At 28.5% G+C, this 19099-nt stretch overlaps 1 protein-coding gene across 1 annotated transcript; it reads right to left on the bottom strand.

Moving 5' to 3' along the window:
• Positions 1–2914: 2914 nt before the first annotated feature.
• Positions 2915–18788, bottom strand: LOC111316778 (agamous-like MADS-box protein MADS1). The gene is made up of 9 exons (XM_022918911.2): positions 18294–18788; positions 17911–18146; positions 10836–10917; positions 4646–4707; positions 4424–4523; positions 4256–4297; positions 4116–4157; positions 3867–4020; positions 2915–3208 (listed from the first exon to the last, which is right to left on the bottom strand). Exons 2-8 carry the CDS (start codon positions 18090–18092, stop codon positions 3868–3870), a joined length of 663 nt encoding a protein of 220 aa, XP_022774646.1. The 5' UTR covers positions 18093–18146; positions 18294–18788; the 3' UTR covers positions 2915–3208; position 3867.
• Between the last annotated feature and the right edge of the window lie 311 nt (positions 18789–19099).

Raw genomic sequence — 19099 nt, forward strand, 5'->3', positions numbered from 1 at the left:
CACTTAACCCTCTTGCTTCAGAACTCTTAGTCGAATGAATCTTGACAAAAATAGGGGTTGAATTAATTTTTTACCAAATTATATCGATCAGGCGATAAGGTGAGTTTTAGTTCAAATGAGTAGAAAAAAGAGCGAAAGTATGATGAGTTTCGGGTGTTTCCTATGGAGGCTCTTCCAACAGTTGCATCCTCCATTTTAGCAACTTAACTCTAATTTTGGCTCAAAGCAGCGGCTGAAGAAAGTTATTCCGCAAAATCCATTTCTGATTCCCTGGCAGTTTAGCTGCTGCCAATATTTTCCTGACTAACCACTATATCCATTTTACTACCACATGGAGTTCTCTCATTCGTCCAACTAAGCATCAACTTGGTTGATTTGGTTGCTGTGTGACATTGTCATCTCACCATTCTGTCATCGAAATTTTAGTGACTGGCATGTCTTTATCATGCCACATGTCAAATACTGATTAATTGATAAAATTTCATGCCATATTTACTGCAAAGTCAGCCTTCTAGCCACGTCTGCTTTGTTCATTGGCCAGGTAAATTTTAGTTGTCAAATATTTTTTCCTTTGCGCCAAAAATTAAAAAAAAAAAAAGGAAAGAAGAAGAAAGAAAGGTATTTCAATTGGAAACTCGCCATTTTTACCGGCCCATCCGATCAGCATTTTTTAGTTGACATTTGCTACGAGATAATCATTTTAAAAAATATAATAATTTATATATGATAATTAAATTATTGTATTTAGTAAATGATCGGTGATTTTATGTGATGATAATTTTGGATCATTAAAAATAATCAAATCATTATTTTAGGAGATAATTTAATTCTCATTTAAAAGAGTGAAAATTTTTTATTATAAAGATGAAATGATATATAAAATTAATAATATTTAATATTATTCATTTAATATGTGAATAAAAATTTATTTTTGTTAAAATTATATTCATTTTATATTATAAATTTTTATATTTTCAAACTAATATTTATTGTAAAAGTTGAAAAATAAATTGTGTATTTTTTATTTTTTAATATTTTATATATCTTATAATTAATCTTTTTTTTTCTTTTATTATGAATTGAATATATTAGTTTTATTTTCTAATTAATTTTTTTACATAATTTATATTATAGAAATTAGTTTACCTATCAATATATATACGGATTTAATAATTTAATTATATTTTATTATAAAATAAATAAAATATTACTAATATTTAAAAATTATTATCTTTAAACAATATTAAAACCATTAGCTTGTGTAACTATACAATATGTCAGATTATTTTTGTACTTTTAAATAAAATAATGTTTAATTTTTAATAATAACAAATATAATGATATTTAATTTTTAAAAATTAATGATTATTAATCAAATAAAATGATTTCAAATCACAAATGATAAAATCATCATAATAATAAAATCACATCGATAATTACATTATCAGGATAATCTTACAAAAAATACCGAATAATACCTTAGAGTTTGAATAAAACTCTCAATTAAGTCATTAAATTTTGAGGGGTGCTCAATCCCTAATTTCCTTTTTATTTTCAAATTTCTTTCTAACTCTGCCTCTCTTCTCTTCATCTTTAACTCTTTATCGTCATGCATGGTTAATGGAAGCCTCTACGATGGAAATTTGAGAAATTTATGAATGATCAATTTTTAAAAGATTCTTTAAGTGAATAATTTTTTTAACAAAAAGTTTTTTGTCTTCTTTTAATCATAATATATTAAAACATTGAAAATGATGATTATTTCAAAATTTAAAAAAGGGGATTTTCTAAAGAAATTTAAACATGAAAATTTTCTTTAATAAAAATGAATTCTTTTAAGGATTATTATAGAAAGTCTCAAGTATGCAAACATTTTTCAAAATTTTGTTGATGACAAAAGAAATTAAAAAAATTAGATTTAAATATTAAACTAAGATCATTTTTATAAGTTAAAAGGATAACATATAATTAACCCATATCTTTTTTTGAATGGAGGATGTTAATACTTTTTTCACATATAACAATATTTTCAAACTCAATTTTAGTTTTGATAACTCAAAAAAATTATTGAGATTTTATTAAAAAATTAAGTTTTCTTATGCAATCAATGATATTTAAAAAAAATATTAATGACGATTCTATCTTCAAAATCTTTGAAACGGACGGACTCTGATCTGCATGTTGTGATAATACATAATCAAGATAAATTCATTAAGCTAAATGAGAAAATAGTTAGTACACTGTCACAATGAGACAAAGGAAATGAAAGATTAAACGCATAAAGAAAGGACAAAAATAAAATTTTAATGTCTTTGATTTTATTTCTAAATTGTTTTAATTTAATTAAAGATAACAATGATAATTTATAGGTGAAATTTAATTGTATGACCTATAAATCTTTGAAATTTGATGGGCTGGAATTTGGTTATATCTCTGAATCATTTGTTATTTAATTAGAAAAAAAAAGATGATTTATAGCTGAATTCTGATTGGTTGGACTATGATAAGTCTTTGAAATTTGATTGGCCAAACCATTTGTTTTCATTTTGACTTGTCATGATAAATCATGAATTAATTTCTTTAGCAGCACTAGAAAATTTTAATTGGTAAATTAAAAAAAAAAAAAAGCCATGAGCCACTTTATAATTAGTCGAAAATTTTCGCTAGGAAATGAGATTCAAAGCAAAGAAGCCCTTAACAAATCATAAGTATCAAACACATATCAACAAATGGTAAGACTGCATTTGTTAAAAATATGCTTACATTTGGACATAAACAAACATGACATATTGGTTCCCCTTGAACTGTCAAATTACAAGCATGACAATTTTACCTAATAATGTGATTGATTTATATTTCCTGTTTTATAAAAGCATAATTTGTTACATATATCCAAGTTGATGAAGTCCATGCGAAATCAAATAACTATATGTCCAGAACTGCTTAATCTAGTTTTTGAGTTGAACAAATATTAGAAACAGAAGTGAAGGGATGAAAGATTAAACATGTTATCTAGTGTTTTGGAAACATATAATACAAGAATAATCCAGCACTGAAAAGGGAACAGAATCCAGTACTAAAATCTAAGTTCCTTGCTTAAGTGATGAACAACTAGTTTTCAACTATTTATAAACTATATATACTTCCAAGCTTATATGCTTAACCAGAGACAAAGTTGGTAGAACATTTGTGACTGCTTGCATTTCAGCTGCATGAAAAAAAATATGCATCAGAATATGAACATATTTTTATGTACTACGTTATTTATGAATGAATTTATATTTGATGTACTATTAATGAATAGATGTTATAAACTGTTGGTGAATCACACAATAATACTTTATAAAAAAAATGCAATCAATCCTAACAATATATTTAAAATTAATTTTTTATGAGATATCATTATATAATTCACTTTATAAACTGATTGAACATCAAATATAAATCCATATATGAATAAAAAAAATGATCAAGTAGCATTAATTATGTTTTCAATACACGTGAGATGCAGTCATGCAGAATCAAATACCTATTATGAAGTATGAACAAGAAAAAATGGAAAGAGATGAGGGAATAGCCCCATACATTTGAGTACTGTTTAATGCTTCAAAGTTAATAGTTAGATAATAGCATATAACCTTTTCCAATTTTAGGATTGTTTCCCAATGTACCAGTATTGATTGATCCAAACACAGCCGATCCGACTTAAGTTAAAGAGTGTTGCATTTTTAGTTTTCACCATTTATTTCCTTAATTATGACTATATGCACATGTTGTCAGAATATTGTTCTCTTCCATAATGATTATGCAAAAGCATATTATTTTGATGGGCGAAATCTAATCTTGGTTAATTGTAGATGAAAAACCTTATACAAGTTGGAGAGCAGTTTGGTCTTGGTTTGGCTCCAGCTGGAGGTTTACAGGCAGAAAGTTCCGATTATAGGGTTGTGAAGTTGCAGTCTGGTACACAGACCCTTGTATCAGGTTTGATTGTTGTTGCGCTCTTTCATTTTCTGCTATCTGCATAAATAAATCATCCAACATTATTTTCACTTATGATTAACAGCTAACTCCTCTATGTATATGATTGAAAGAGGCAATCAGAGAGAGAATACCTTTGCTCGCAGGTACATGTTATCATTCTGCAGCTCAACTTCCTACAAAACATGCACTTACAATTTGTTAATAATAAGAAGAGGATTTTTGCCCTCCTCTTATTAACAATAAAGATATAATAGTAGGGAAGAACATTTACCCTCTTTTGCATGAACTCAATTTCTGCAACTAGTAATTCGTTCTGGTAGAGTTTAAGAGTGTCAGCAAATTATCATCAATATAACATATATATATATATATAATATAGATAATATAATATAATATATATATATATATATTCTACCACCCCCAAGGTGAAGGACAAAACCTTTTTGGATCTGATTCTACTAATTCCTTTCTCGAGTCTTCCCTCCAGGTTCTTTAGTTCCTTGAAGGTCAAAGAGCTAAGTGACTCACCAACGATATGCCTAAAAGAAACATCTTTGATGAAACTTTTCCAGCAGAGAATGAACAAAAGGAAACAAAACAACCATTGATAACATCTTTAAGTGAGCTTGAAAATAAAAAATTATATACGCATTGATGTTACCTGTTCATGTTCTGAGCATCACGAATTTGTCGTCGGAGTTTCGTGGCTTCTTGCTGGTAAAACTGATGAGTTGATTTTTAAATAGAGATAGTATCAGAGTTAAGTATCAGTTATTTGACTGTTGACCAAATATATATATATATATATATATATATATATATAAATAGTTAGAAACAGAAATAGTAAAAATGATTGTGGATATAGACTTATTTATATTTGATGAACAGGTATATCCTTTTTACGAATAACTGTATCAATTTGTTTACAATAGTTGATAAGCTTTTTTTGTTATTAACTGCGATAAACAAAATAATTAAGTCATATTTGGTGCATAAAATGATGAACAAGATAAAATGATAATAATTTTATATTATGTTATTTTTTTATCTAAAAAATATAATAAGCATTACAAAGAAGATTAATAATTTTTTTGGTATAAGATGATTCAATCATTCCAAAACGAAGATAATTATTTTTAATCTATGAGAGTGAATTTACATATCTTATTATATCCTTAAAAAATATATTAATAATTTAAATTGTATAAATTTGAAAAAAGATAATTTTGATCAATAAATAAATTATCTTATCTTAATATTTATACACATCAAACATAAAATAAAATATTATTATTTAATCTAATTTTATTTATAATATCATCTTATCGTATCTTATTATAATCTTATATACAAAACATATTTTTAAAGATATATATTAGAACTTCATTACAGTGTGAATCTGTGTACTTCTTTAATAAGCAGCAGATCAGTTATACCCTAAACCCATAAATGTAAGAAAATAGTTTTTTATTCCCTAATTCCCTTCCACCTCTTTCCTTTCTGTTTGCTTTCTACAAAACACAAGAAACACATTTTCAAGAAACAATTGTTGATAGGAAATATCCCATATATCTAGAGCGAGTTGCAAAATCATGTTAGCAGTACTTTCATGAAAAAAAATGATTAAATTTGTTGATTAAATACGTGCTTGCTATCTTGTTCGAACTCGGGGTAAGTGTTAGATCCTAATCTGTATCTGACACAAGTGCATTAATTTTTTTTAAAAGTTCTTATTTTTTTATATATTTTAAAAATTGAACATATGTATTCATGTTTATCAGATATCTGTCAAATATAAATACTTCAAAACAAAATGAAGAGACCGAATAATATACACAAAATTATCAAGAAGGCTTCCTTGAATGGTGAATTTCCTGTCCAAGTGGGCTATAATTGCTCAATATCATTTCTTTATATCTCCTCACAAGTAGAAGGGAATCTTATCGATCCCTTTCTTTTCCTTCCATGTTTAAGGCACTTCTAGGTCACGTTTTCTAATCTAGATTTATATGCTTACTATTTACATGACCCTTACTAAGAGTTTGGCGGTGAGATTGACTCCTATAAGATTAAAAATAGTAGTTGTGATGAGATTGAATATTGTACCAGTAAAATTAAATTAGTAGTAAGATGTGTTTGGATACAAACATAGTAATAATAGTACAGTGAAATCTAGTGAAAAAAAATTATAGAAAACATTAGATTAAAGGTAGTATATAATAAAAATTTTAAATTATTTGATATTTTTGAAGTTAATAATTAATTAAAAATTACTAAAATTATTTTTGTATCAAATCACAGTTTTATTAATAAATAATTAAATGGAGTAGTAGAAGTAGGAAATTTATTTTTGTTCATTTTTTTTTCTAAATACAGGGTGCCAGGAGAGCTGCTTATGGTCTAAATGGAACTTGCCTGTTGGGTTTCCGTATTGGTGTCAATCTAGCTAGATTCAACGCAAGATCAATTTTTTGGAGAAAAGCCCAACCGATAGTGAATCATGAAGTTGTCGGCAAACAAGGTTCGAGGAATCAGAGATTTGGATTAAGCAATCAAAATTAGGGTGGGACAGTCTCAAGGCATTTTGCTGGTGATGATGTTGCTGTCAATTGCAAAACATATCTTCAAGCTTTTATGCAAAATGACATTTCAAATACGTGGAACGGGTTCTCGACGATATTGACCATAAGGTTGCTGGTACCGTTATTGAGGATGGTTATGTGACTGTTAATATAAAATCGTGTCCTAGAGTCGTGGATGATGAAGTTTTGCACAAGTTGGATATATGCTTGATTGGAGTCACTAGTGGATACTATAAAATAGGGAGGCTTATGGAGAATTTTAAAATTCAAGGGGTGTTTGATATCATTGTTAAAAAGAATCTCAAGTAGGCAATTCTTAATTCAATTTGAAGATGAAGAAACAACGAATACAATGATTGGAAGGTCATGGCTAAAAGAGTGGTTTGATGAAGTTGAACCATGGTCAGAGAATTTCTATTAAAATATCGAACTACGTGGCTGACTTGTTTTGGAGTACTTATTCACACCTGGAATTATTCAACAGTCAAGAACATTGCTAATATCTGTTGTGAGTTATTGAGTTTTGATGGTGCAACACTAAAGTTCCAAGATTTTAGTTGGGGAGCTATACTGATTATGACTAATCAATTGGACAAAATTGATGAAGTTATTTATAAAGTATAGTAGAAATTCCTTTCCAGTTAGAGTCATTGAAATTGGTTTGGAGTTTGTCTCATTATTTCATTGCCATTGTAAAATTTCCATTGCTGAAAACACTGGTAATGAAAGTAACTCATACTTTGATCATAGTGTTTGGTAAATTCCAGTGTTGAAGAATTCATGAAAGATGAACAGGTCATCTGTAAAGAAGGTAAAAGTGGTGAGAATGCTGGAATCAAGATTTCAATGATCGAGGTTGTTATTGAGACCAAGGATAGGTGCATGTTTCTCGAAAAGTGAGGCATCGAACACGAGATATTGTCCTGGATATAGTAATTATGGATGAGTTCCAAATGAAGGTCATACTGTAAAGAAGAAGAAGCTAGGTAGGAAACGTAGCTCAAATAATCAAGCACTTTCGATTGGGTTTAGTGGGGATGAGGAAAAAGGGTCTGAAGTTGGGATTAATGGTTCAAGAGACCAAGATCCTGGTAAGGGTGGTCATTTTAAAAGGATGTATGTCTGGGCTAATAAGTTTGGAGGGTGAAACCCAACCCATGTCTCCTTCATTACAGTCTAAATATCAAGTTGAAAAGACAGGTTGTCTGACTCAGAAAAGGCATGAGAGAAAGACCCAAGCATTGGAGGATATTGAGGAGGCTCCGCACAAAAAAAAAAAAAAAAAATTCCTTGAAGGCAAAGAACATAGGTAAAAGGTCTAGGATGAAAAATAAAAGCTTCTAATTCTAAAACTGGCAGCAGTAATTTCGCAAATGAATCCCCTTTTGACGGAAATTTTGGAATCAATTGAATGTTATTGGTAAAGAGGCTTGACCGACTTGGGAGGTAGGGGAAAAGTTAGGTTTGAAGGCCTAGTTGATAGGTTAATTGAATTGGAGGCTAGGGATATGAGGCAATCCTAATTGGCTCAGGTTTATTTTCTACACTTTATTGTAATTTTGTCGGATTTGGGTTGTTGTTATTTCTTTGTGTTTTGAATTTGAGGATTTTATCAGGGATTAGAGGTTTAGGTAGTCATGTGAAAGTTGAGTTTTAAAGACTTTGGTGATTTTTAATGAAATTGTGATGATATTAGTACATGAAACTTATGTTTTTTGGCTTGTCACTAAGCGGATGAGTATTTTGGATCTTGAGGTATGTGGAGTGACATTAAGTAGTGCAATTTAAGGATACTAATAGGTTTATAGTATATTGAGATGGCATTATGGGTACGATTACATGGGGCTAGATTATTGGAGGATATCATAACAATATTTTTAGATGGCTACTATACCATTTGATTACGGTGATGGTCGTGAGTTGTGGCTTACCAGGATTGCTGATGAAGAATTGATTACTACGGAAGCCAAAGCTTCTTGGATTTTCAGGGCTGGTTCTCTGTTGTTTGGGGTTCTTAAAATAATGATATGTCACTGTTGTGATTGATTTCTTTTCTTGGGATCGATTATTGGCAGTTTGGAGCTTTAACATGTGGGTATGCTTTGATTTTTAAATGATGATTGGTATGGTTTGAATTGCTGTTTATTAAATCTTTGGTGAAGGTGTTACTGTTCAGAGTATTAAAAACAAGCATGAAACAACATTTGGAAGTTTTGGGCCATCGCAAGATGAGTTTGGTGGAATTCAATTGGTTGTGCATATTATCAAATTTATCATAGCTAATCAGTTTGTAGTTTAAGCAGCAAAGTTGGGATGGTTTTCTTGTTTAGTTGATGAAATTTGATTCCATTGTTATTGTTAATTGGTAATGGTATATATCAAATGAAATTTTTAAAAAAAATTTAAATATATATTGACTTTTCAACTTTTTTATTTACTATATTATATTTTTAATTTTTAATTTATATATAAATTTTATATATTAAGTGTTATTCACTTTATTTAATTCCGGATGAATATATATTTATTATTTTTTGAGAAATTTATAAATTGTTTATTTGTATTAGAGTTTAAGGTTTTTAAAGGACATTTTAGGACAAACATTAATTACTTAAAAGTAAAATTGAATAAAAAAATAATAACACAATAAACATGAAATGCTAGTTTCTAAATTTATTAAGGTTATTTTAATCTTAAAAATTTAAATATATGAATAAAATTATACTAAAAAATTGATAAGTATAAAAATATTCAAAGTAAAATGTGATAGTTAAGGATGATAAAATAATTTGTACATAACGTGCTTAATTTTGCTGAATTGCAGCACTGATTAAATCCAAACGGGGCATAATAGACTCAACCGGTTATATATGCAAATTTTTGTCAGCCAAACATGCAACAGATTGCCTGAAACTGATTGCTCAAGTATAATATGGATTCTAATTTAAGGTGAAAGTAAGTGAATTGGTCCAGATTTCTTGCATTTAATCTCGTGAACATGAATGTCATTGTGCAACAGCAATCCTTATAAATCTTCAATAAAACTACTGCTATAATGCTTGTGGGATTAAGAAGTTTAGGCAGTTTATGAAATAAAACAACAAGAAAAATATTTTACTATTTTAATGTGATTATGTAATATTGCATATTAAATATTTTTTTTTCATGTGATTATGTTATATGGTCAGAATGAAAAGTATATTTATTGATATGAAATAACTTTTTTTAGAATATTTTCTCTTCTTGAACGCCTACGAGCACATCAATGTTGTCTAGTATTATATAGAGCAAATTAACTAATGTAATATTTTTTTTACTTTTAATAAATTGAAAATATATATTAATCTCATTTTTTTCCTTTTACTTTTAATAATGAGATCAAAATCTAAAGGAGTATTAGAGATGCACATGCATATGCATGGACGTACACACCTGGTCATATACTTACAATTCATCTCCTACACAAAGATTACATATAGACTATATCTCTCTCAGAACTCTAAAGATCAAAATGCACTCTATATTTATGGACAAATTAACTTGTTTACTAAGTAAACTTGTTTATCAAGTGGTATCTTAGCGAATCTCACAAATATCTCAAAATATTTTTTATTAAAGCTTTTGAGATTTGAGTTAATATTTTCGACAAACTGAATTTTTCGTCTTTATGTACAATTTTCACAAGCTTATGCCAAGAATTGATAAAAGCCAAGATAATAACAAAAACCAGCTCATAACTACGTATGAGTATATGACTAACACAGGCACTGAACAGTGTCATTTCAACATTCAGGTAAAACCCATCCTTGTAAAATCCTGATGATCTTATTCCCTTATTGTAGTTATGTAAGTTCAAGGATAAGAAAGAATCATGGGAGTTAAGAGAGAGGAAAACAGAAGACTGAGTCTCCAAGGAGCCTTTGGTGACTATACTGCCCGATGTACATGTATGCTGAGTAAATAGATAAAGTTATTATTTGCATAGACTTGTATGCTTTTTTCCGTTCACTTTTCTTAATTTACCCTTTTTTTTTTTCTGTTTATGAATAATATAATTTTTTTTTTGGAGCAGTTCTTGGTTTGTAAGCTATATAATGCAGAATATTTTGCTGAAAAGGGTCCTAAAGGACATGGAATATATGAGCTGTAAAAAAGACATTACCTGAAAGGATGAAATGAAAGCATCTTAAGATTTTCTTATGAAAGAATGTGAACCATTTGTTCAATGAAAGACCATTAAATTTACTTGATTAGCTATAGTGAACTTGCCTGAGTGTTAGCTTCAGCAACAGATCCTGGGTTTGATGCATCTGAACATGCTTTCTTGTATCTGTCAATTGTTGCTCTGACACTGCAAAATTATCAACAGTCCTTCAGGTTATTTGAATGAGATTGTACACCGTCTGATCCCGAAAGCATCATTTCGTTCATCATATGTTTATACCCTTACTATAGTACTTGAGTTTCTTTGTTGCATATACGTAACAGAAGAAAGTAGTCAAATATTCTGAGTTCAATTTCCTAATTAGAGGACTATATGAGGAAAAAAAAAAACCCATTTCACTCAATGCTGGCGGAGGAAAGATAACCACATCATTTTGTTAAAATTCTATAATCCAGCCAACAGTGGCTGTTAGTAAAGTGTTGAATTTTTAGTTCCAAATGATAAGGGTTCAAATTCTGATAGTCTTAAGTAAAAAAAAAAGAAAAAAATTCTATGATCTAGCAAATAGATTATCAAATTCACTTGGAAATTAAAGAAAATTATTTTACAAGATCATCTAAGAAAGACCAAAAGTGATTCCAAGGAACATAACACCATAGAATTATTGCATACTGCTCAAGCATTTTACAATTATAAATGTCATGTTAAAATTGTAAACATTTGAAGAGTGGCTTCTTATACAATAATAGGAAAGATGGAAAAAGAGTACCGAAACAATGGACAATATTTTGTAGTGACTACTGAATATCTATCAGGCTTTCTTGTCATGAAAAAAGGCCAAAGAATTTCACACTCTCCAACATAAAGGGAAGAGAGAGACAACTGCAAGATCAATACTCCAGATAACCTCACGATAAGTCTTATAAATTTCTTATTAGAAATTCATGCCTTAGAATGAGATGTTGAAATCATTCTTGAGGGTAATATGAAGACTTTTTGTGTGTATACAGACAAAACAAAATGCAAATGATGCAATATATCTAGTATTTTTAGTAGTACAACATCTCAAAAAACCAGATACTCCAGGTCATACATAATGTAGACAGAGAATAAGAAAGAAATAGTTTATTGAACAATCAGGAGTTGCTTGCACCAGAATATGTTTCACTTTCATCTTTGAAAACCCTTCTTTTTTGCCATTCATTTTGAAACTAAACGTAGCTGTTTTCTCTGTCCACAATCATCATCTTGGACTTACCTCAAGTTGATACAAGTCTTTCTATAATCTTAATCTCAATCATAATCTCTAATAATCTATGCAATTAATATCTATAATCTAAGTATAAATATATACATATATATAATCTATATTTATAAAATATATGGAATCCTTTTATCAAAATAAAAATAAATATGAAAGCCTTTTGCAGTGGATCATCTTCTCTTTTCTTTTCTTTTCTTTTCAAACAAATGATTTCTAGTAAAAAAAAAAAAAAGATCTCTTCAAGTGGTCTACAAATATCTAATGACCAATTTCAAGAGACAACTTCAAATTGATCTATACCTTTTTTATGTTATAAACATCACTATTGTCCATATGGCTGATGCCAATTTTACTTGAAATTAGTAATTAATCTAATTTTTTCACTCTATATATATCTATGTCTTATAAACAAAAAATATCCTTGAGTTGCTCTTATTTTTATACCAAAGCCTTCATTGTTTACATCAAACTGTGTTTGTATGTATATCATGTTGAGCTAGAATAAGCCAATGAGATATTATCTCAATGATAAAGAGGAGATATTGAAACTTTTAAGTTTTATCATGTATAGGTTTTAGTCAAACTTTATGTTTATTTTATTTGGTTTATTTGTTTGATTAATTCGTCTATAGAGTTTTCTCTCTCTCTCTCTCTCTCTCTCTATATATATATATATATATACACACACACACTACCTTTTAGTCCCGGGCTATGAACGTGATAGCCATAATGTACGTTAGATGATATAATTTATAAAGTAGAAAAGGAAAGAAGGAAGAAGTTTAAATGTAGATTACTTGAAAACAATGAGTAAATGTTCTTAATTTGTTATCCATAGTTTAATACATAATAATAAGATAAAATTTTAAATCATAATAACTTATTCTGCTAATGCAAGTATCAAAATAAAATAAAATGAATATATATATAATATATTAAGTCAATATTTCTAAGAGTTAATATCATAAATGATCCTCCAAATTATAATGAAATGTTCAATATTGTACTTAAATTTTAAAAATCTCTATGTATCCAAATTATGAATCTATCAATTAATATGGCACTTAGAAGGTTATTTGTTCGTCACGTATTATTATTTGAAACTAATCACGTTATGAGTAAAAACTATTTTAATTAACAGATTCAAAGTTTAAGTACCACATAAGAAATTTATAAAGTTTAGGTATCATATTAAATACTTCACTATAATTAAAAGTCATTCATGACATTAATCCAAACTCAAATTAAATACAAATAAATTTTACACATTTTAAATTTTAATTTAATTAAAAATTAATATAATACACGTAATTATTAAATTTGAATAAAATCACATCTTACTCTTACAAAATAATTCAAAGAAAATATTCATTCAATATTTAATTTTCAACAACATACTAAATGATATTTTAATATAAATTTATTTTCAAAATTCAAATTTTCTCAGTTAAATTTTCAATGTTAAATTTTTTAGTTTATCAAACACTATCAAGTCTTTATATTTGTGCATTTTGAAATTTCTTATTTGATTTTTTTTTTCTCTTTTCACTAAACTTCTTTTTTATACAATTTTTTTTTTCTTCCCATTACTTATAAAAATTTTGTAATAAAATAAGCTAATCACAATCCTTCTTAATAATCTAAAAAGTATTACTAACTATTTTTAATGTCAATAATGTTTTAATTTATGATTCTTTGCAATTGTTTCCAATTCAATTTAGATAAATATGTTCTCTAACATTTGTATAAAAATAAGGAGATTTTAGAATGAACCCTAAATGAAAAAATTACCATTTTTATTTGTATGAATGTGTATAAATTAGCATTAACATGTATCAATATATATATATATATATATATATATATATATATATACACCAAAACTCCTCACCTTGTTAGTGCTAGTCCATCATTGTCACTTAAGCAAACACATCGATGCACACAATTTATAATTTTTTAATAGTTATAAATACATTGATATTGTTAAAATTAAATTGGGATGTTTATTTTTTATTGTTTCAATTCTTTTCAATTTTTTTCATTGTTGTTACTTATTTGTATTGATTGTTTTTATAAATGTTTTATTTTATTTTTTTGTTTCTTATCAAAATTTTTACCTCAAGTTAATGTTCTAAAATTGAAAATTAATTAAAAATTTTTAACACTTTAATTTCTTTGATGTGTTTGATAACTTATCTAAGGAAAGCAATTGATGGAATATTTTTATGAAAAAAATTTGAAAAATATAATGTAGATAAAACCTTTTTAGTATATTCAACAATGTCATTTAAAGAAATTTTTATAATTTAATTACACTATTGTTACAAAAAAAATAGTAACATTAATATTAAAAAAGCCCTTGAACTTTTTTATTTTACTTAGATAATTTATATTTTTATTACATCCAAATAAATTAATGATCTTTAATTTGCACCTAAATAAACTTTTAACTTGTAATTGTATCCAAATAAGCCATAACTTTTAATTTATATCTAAATAAGCTCTTAACATAAAATATTTTTTTATTTAAAATAAGGGTTTATTTGGATACAAATAAAAGAATAAGAGCTTATTTTTATATAATAAAAATATAAAATTTTATCTAAATAAAAAGATAAAATTCAATTACTTTTTTAATGTTTTAGCCTAAATAAAATTCATTAATGCACTTATAATATGTGAAAACATACATGATTACAATATGCAAACGTTTCACTCTTTTAGGATTCATTGTCCACAGTTTCATCCTTTTCATCATCTACTGTCTTTTTTTTTTTTTTCCATCTTTATAGTATTCTTTAAAAAAAAAAAGAAAAGAAAACTAAAAGATATACCAATAATGAACGTGTCATGTTGGATATACATGAATTATTGAGTTAATTTGATTAGTGAGTTGATGAATTATGATATAAAATATAAGTGAAAAAATAATTAAATTATATTTTCTATATACTTAATCTTTCTCGTTCTATTTATGTTATGAAACATATCATGTATGCATCACATTATTCAATTCAAAGTATTTTCGATTTTCTGTCTCAAAATTCTTATTATTTTTCTTATTGGATTTCATACAACATTACATCATTTTATTTATTATTTATTTTTATTTTATGTGTAAATAATATTTGCTGTCTCAATAAGAGTCTACTAATAATAAAAAAATTATTTAAATTAAAATTTATAAAAATTTTATTATAAGTGTTTTAGTTAATCACTTTTAATACTTATAGAATTAAAATTTTATTAAAACTATTTTAGTCAATAACTTTTAATATTTTTAAAGCTCAGACTTTTATATATAGCTAATATATGCTATTTTTTTTGTTTCAGGAGAGGGTATAGCCCTTATAAGAGGAAAGGGGGGAGAAGATTCTGGCTCAAAACTATTACTTTTATGTTCTCATAAAACTTAAAAATTTCAGCTTTAATTATTTAAATTATCTTAACAACATTATTGGAAAATAGTCAATTCAAAAAATTTTAGTATTTATTTATCGAATTGTAATTAATAACAAGTTGGAAAATAAAAAATTGATTAAAAAATTAAATCTAGCTAGGACAATATATATATATGTGGGGTGGAGAGATTATGATGTTATCTAGCTTCATATCCTTAAATCTTATATGCAATCAACAGATTTTAACATGCATTTCTATACTTAGAACTATATGGGATCAAGGGATCATGAGAAAAGAAGAAGAAAAAAAAAAGAAGGAAAGAGAGCTAGAACAAATATTGGCCAAATGGCAAGGCCAAGCACTGCAGAACAAAAAAACCAGGGAGGCAGCTGTTTCCTTAATATTTTCGAGCTATTGATTGGTTCCACTCTGGGACAAGATACCCCAACATGATTGGCTGGAAACCCTTTAACTTTATGTAAGATGAAAAGTATCACTGGCTAAGCCATTCCACAACATGTAATGACCAGAAAGATCCTAAAATACCCAGAGATCCTTTCCTTGATTTGATGCAGAAATTAAAATAAGATATACAAAATGAAGATTTTTGAAAAGACTTTGTAACTTTGGGTGGCAGTGAACCATGAACTGCGTGACTGATTTGTAATAATGACAATCTAAACAGTTTCAGGCTGTGCCCAATGCTGCACGTCCAAGAAAGTGCAGAGAACCTCATTGGTTCGTACCCTTTGTTTTCCCCCTCTCTGATCCCCCATCTCTCCATCACTTCAACTTTTTATCTCTCTCATATTGCCAGTATATATTTTGTCTTCTATTTTTCTATATTTATCTTGAATATTTATACATAATAACACAAATGCTTGACTTTTGTTGATATTGTTTATAAATTTGCATAAATGAGTTTGGTGAGATCTTTTTCATATCTTTCTTTTTAGCGTTTGTGACATAGAAATGGTGAAGCATATCCAGCCATTAAACTTGGGAAGTTTGTTTCCCAAAATATGTAACTTTTTCTCTCTTTCCCTAAGTAAATAATTAATAAAAAATAAAAACCTTTCCATTAGATTTGGCCCAAACAAAACTATCAATCTATAGAATTCGTTGGTCTAATAGTAGTCTGTTTTTGTTGTTTAAAAAAAAAAAAAAAAAAGAGATTTTGAGGCTTTCACCTTACATTTTCATGATCGTTGTGACATGAGGACGTTGTAAAATTTAAGCAGTATCTTGTTACATAATGAAAAAGGTGATCAAAGAATATTTCACCATTTGAGATTTAAAAAATAAAAAATAAAAAGGAATAGCAAAAAGAGAAACCAAATAAAAGGAATCATTGAAACCAATGTTGTCAGTAGTGACGAACTGAAAAATCTTGCCTGACGTGACCAAAGATTCGTATATTGTAAAACTAAGACAAAACCCTAGCTTTATCCATCCAAAATGGTAAGGAAAAAATGGAGTAAAACCAGGATTCCTTTTTTATTTGTGTAAGAAATTTGTTCTGGGAATTTAACAATAGGTATCCGTCTCAGTTTTGAAACCCTAATCTTCAAGTTTAACACTTCTTCTAACCAAAAAGAAGTTCAGAAGATTAATTGTTTGAGAAAGAAACAAAAGCCAGATACCAAACATTAGTGTATAAATTCCTTTTTTTTAAAATATTTTTGACAGAATAAGATTAGATTTGATGAGAGAAATACCCATTTGGGAAAAAACCCTAATCTAAGGTCTGATTGAGTGACTGCTTTTGTCATACATCCATTAGACCATTACCTTAAACTCTGTGAGCTGATTGAAATTTGATTTGTGACGACAAACAAAAGGGACAACAAAAGACTACTCTATGAATCTGAGTTTTGAAATCTGAAGTTGGGTTAACATTTTCCTAAGAATTATTTAAACAAAAGAGATGGAAGATATGAGGAATGGACTAATGAGAGCGTGACACAGTTTGTGTTTGTAGCAGTCGTTTCCTGTATGTCAAAGATGACATGTGGAGCGATAGTAAGAAAAGAGGGTCTGCTTTAACACATATGCTGCATATATCATTAAAACCCTAGTTGTTGCTCTTACAACTACTACTTTTACACCCATATGCTGCATATATCACCTATATGCAGCATATCTTTCAAACAAAGAGAAATGAAGAAAAACTATCTAATTAAGGCTTAGAAAAGTACAACCAACAGAACATAAGAAACCAGGTAAATCTTTGTTAGATGAACTCAATCTTTTTAGTTTAATAGCCAAGAAAAGAAATTTCTCAACTGCAAAAATCCTATGTTTTACTGCAAAAGAAAAAGTCCATTAAAAAGATGTCTTTAATAGAATAGAAGCCTATAAGCATTAGCATACGTAACTCCAAACATGAAAAATAAAAAAGAAAAACTGAAGAAATTTTATTGATGAATCAACTGAAAATGAAAATAGAGACGGCCAACATAGTTAGAAGAAGAAAGGAATTGAAGCAAAGAAAAGCAAAGAAAGAAGCAAACCTGTTGTTAGCATACTCATAGAGGCGACCACGGCTGGAGAAGATTATGAGAGCAACCTCAGCATCACAAAGCACAGACAACTCATAGGCCTTTTTGAGCAGTCCATTGCGGCGCTTGCAGAAGGTGACTTGTCGATTAGTCGTGTTCTCGATCCGCTTAATCTCAATTTTACCTCTTCCCATTTTTTTCTGGGAAGAGCTTTCCGGTTCTTGATTTGGAAACTCCGTGGTTGAAAGCTGAAAAACAATCAAACCCCAAATTTTGATAAACTTGAATTACAAAGAAAACTACCCTTTTGAGAGCCCTTAGATGAATTCGGACAACACCAAAAACACCTACTTATACTAATTGGTCACGTTAGATTTTGGTTTATGTGCTCTAACCTGGCAAGGAGACCAAGGAATTGACTTAGGAAAACAAAGGAAGGAGAAGTTCTTGAAGTCCTACTCTTCTCTTTCTTTTGATCGATATGGTTTAATTAGAGCAACAGTTTTGAGTTGCAAAAAATGGAAGTACGCTGCTTTGGCAGATGGGCATTTATAGTCAGAAAATTGACCCTTTAACAATCACCCAACACTATTTTCTTTAGTACATTTGTGTTGTAGAAGAGGAATAGGAGAGAAAGGGTGTTGGAACGCAAAAGAAGGATGCTTGATGTTCACTTTGAGATTCCATTAACCCTCCATTTATTCTTGTATGGGAAAAAGTGAAGGGTGATGATAGAGGGTATTTTGGAAAGTGACTAGCATTCTACCAATGGTCTTGAATGAGACATTGTGCTTAGCTGCCCTCAGAAAATGAAATTGAATTCAATGCACTGCAGCAGAAAAAGCTATCAAAATCAAAATTAGATGGCTTCCCATGCTAAAGTTTGCCTTGTGAAATTTTGGGGCTGGGCCCTTTATTCTAGTATTTTATTCGGATCTCAACCCTTGGTTGAAACTTGAAACTTTTTGCCGTCCCTCCTTCTCATTCTCTCTCTCTCTCTCTCTCTCTCTCTCTCTCTCTCTCTCTCTCTCTCTCTCTCTCTTACATTATTAGAATTTTTGTTAATGTATCTGCTAAGGGCTGTGAACCACACCCTGTGACGTAACTGAGGGTGACTCCCATGTGAAGTTCTGGTCATCTTCCATTCCTGGGTTCGTTTACTGTAGATTTGGAATGGGCATGATTGTGTCATATTTATAAT

The sequence above is a fragment of the Durio zibethinus genome, chromosome 24, assembly GCF_047325235.1.
Source record: "Durio zibethinus cultivar Kanyao isolate XHJ-2024 chromosome 24, ASM4732523v1, whole genome shotgun sequence".
NCBI lineage: Eukaryota > Viridiplantae > Streptophyta > Magnoliopsida > Malvales > Malvaceae > Durio > Durio zibethinus.

Excerpts from the sequence above, each read along its gene's own strand:
- LOC111316778 (XM_022918911.2), bottom strand. The coding sequence starts at position 18,092 with ATGGGAAGAGGTAAAATTGAGATTAAGCGGATCGAGAACACGACTAAT. Across the intron at positions 4,524-4,645 it reads GATGCTCAGAACATGAACAG|GCATATCGTTGGTGAGTCAC; the intron begins GTAACATCAATG and ends TGTTTCTTTTAG. Across the intron at positions 4,158-4,255 it reads TTGAGTTCATGCAAAAGAGG|GAAGTTGAGCTGCAGAATGA; the intron begins GTAAATGTTCTT and ends CATGTTTTGTAG.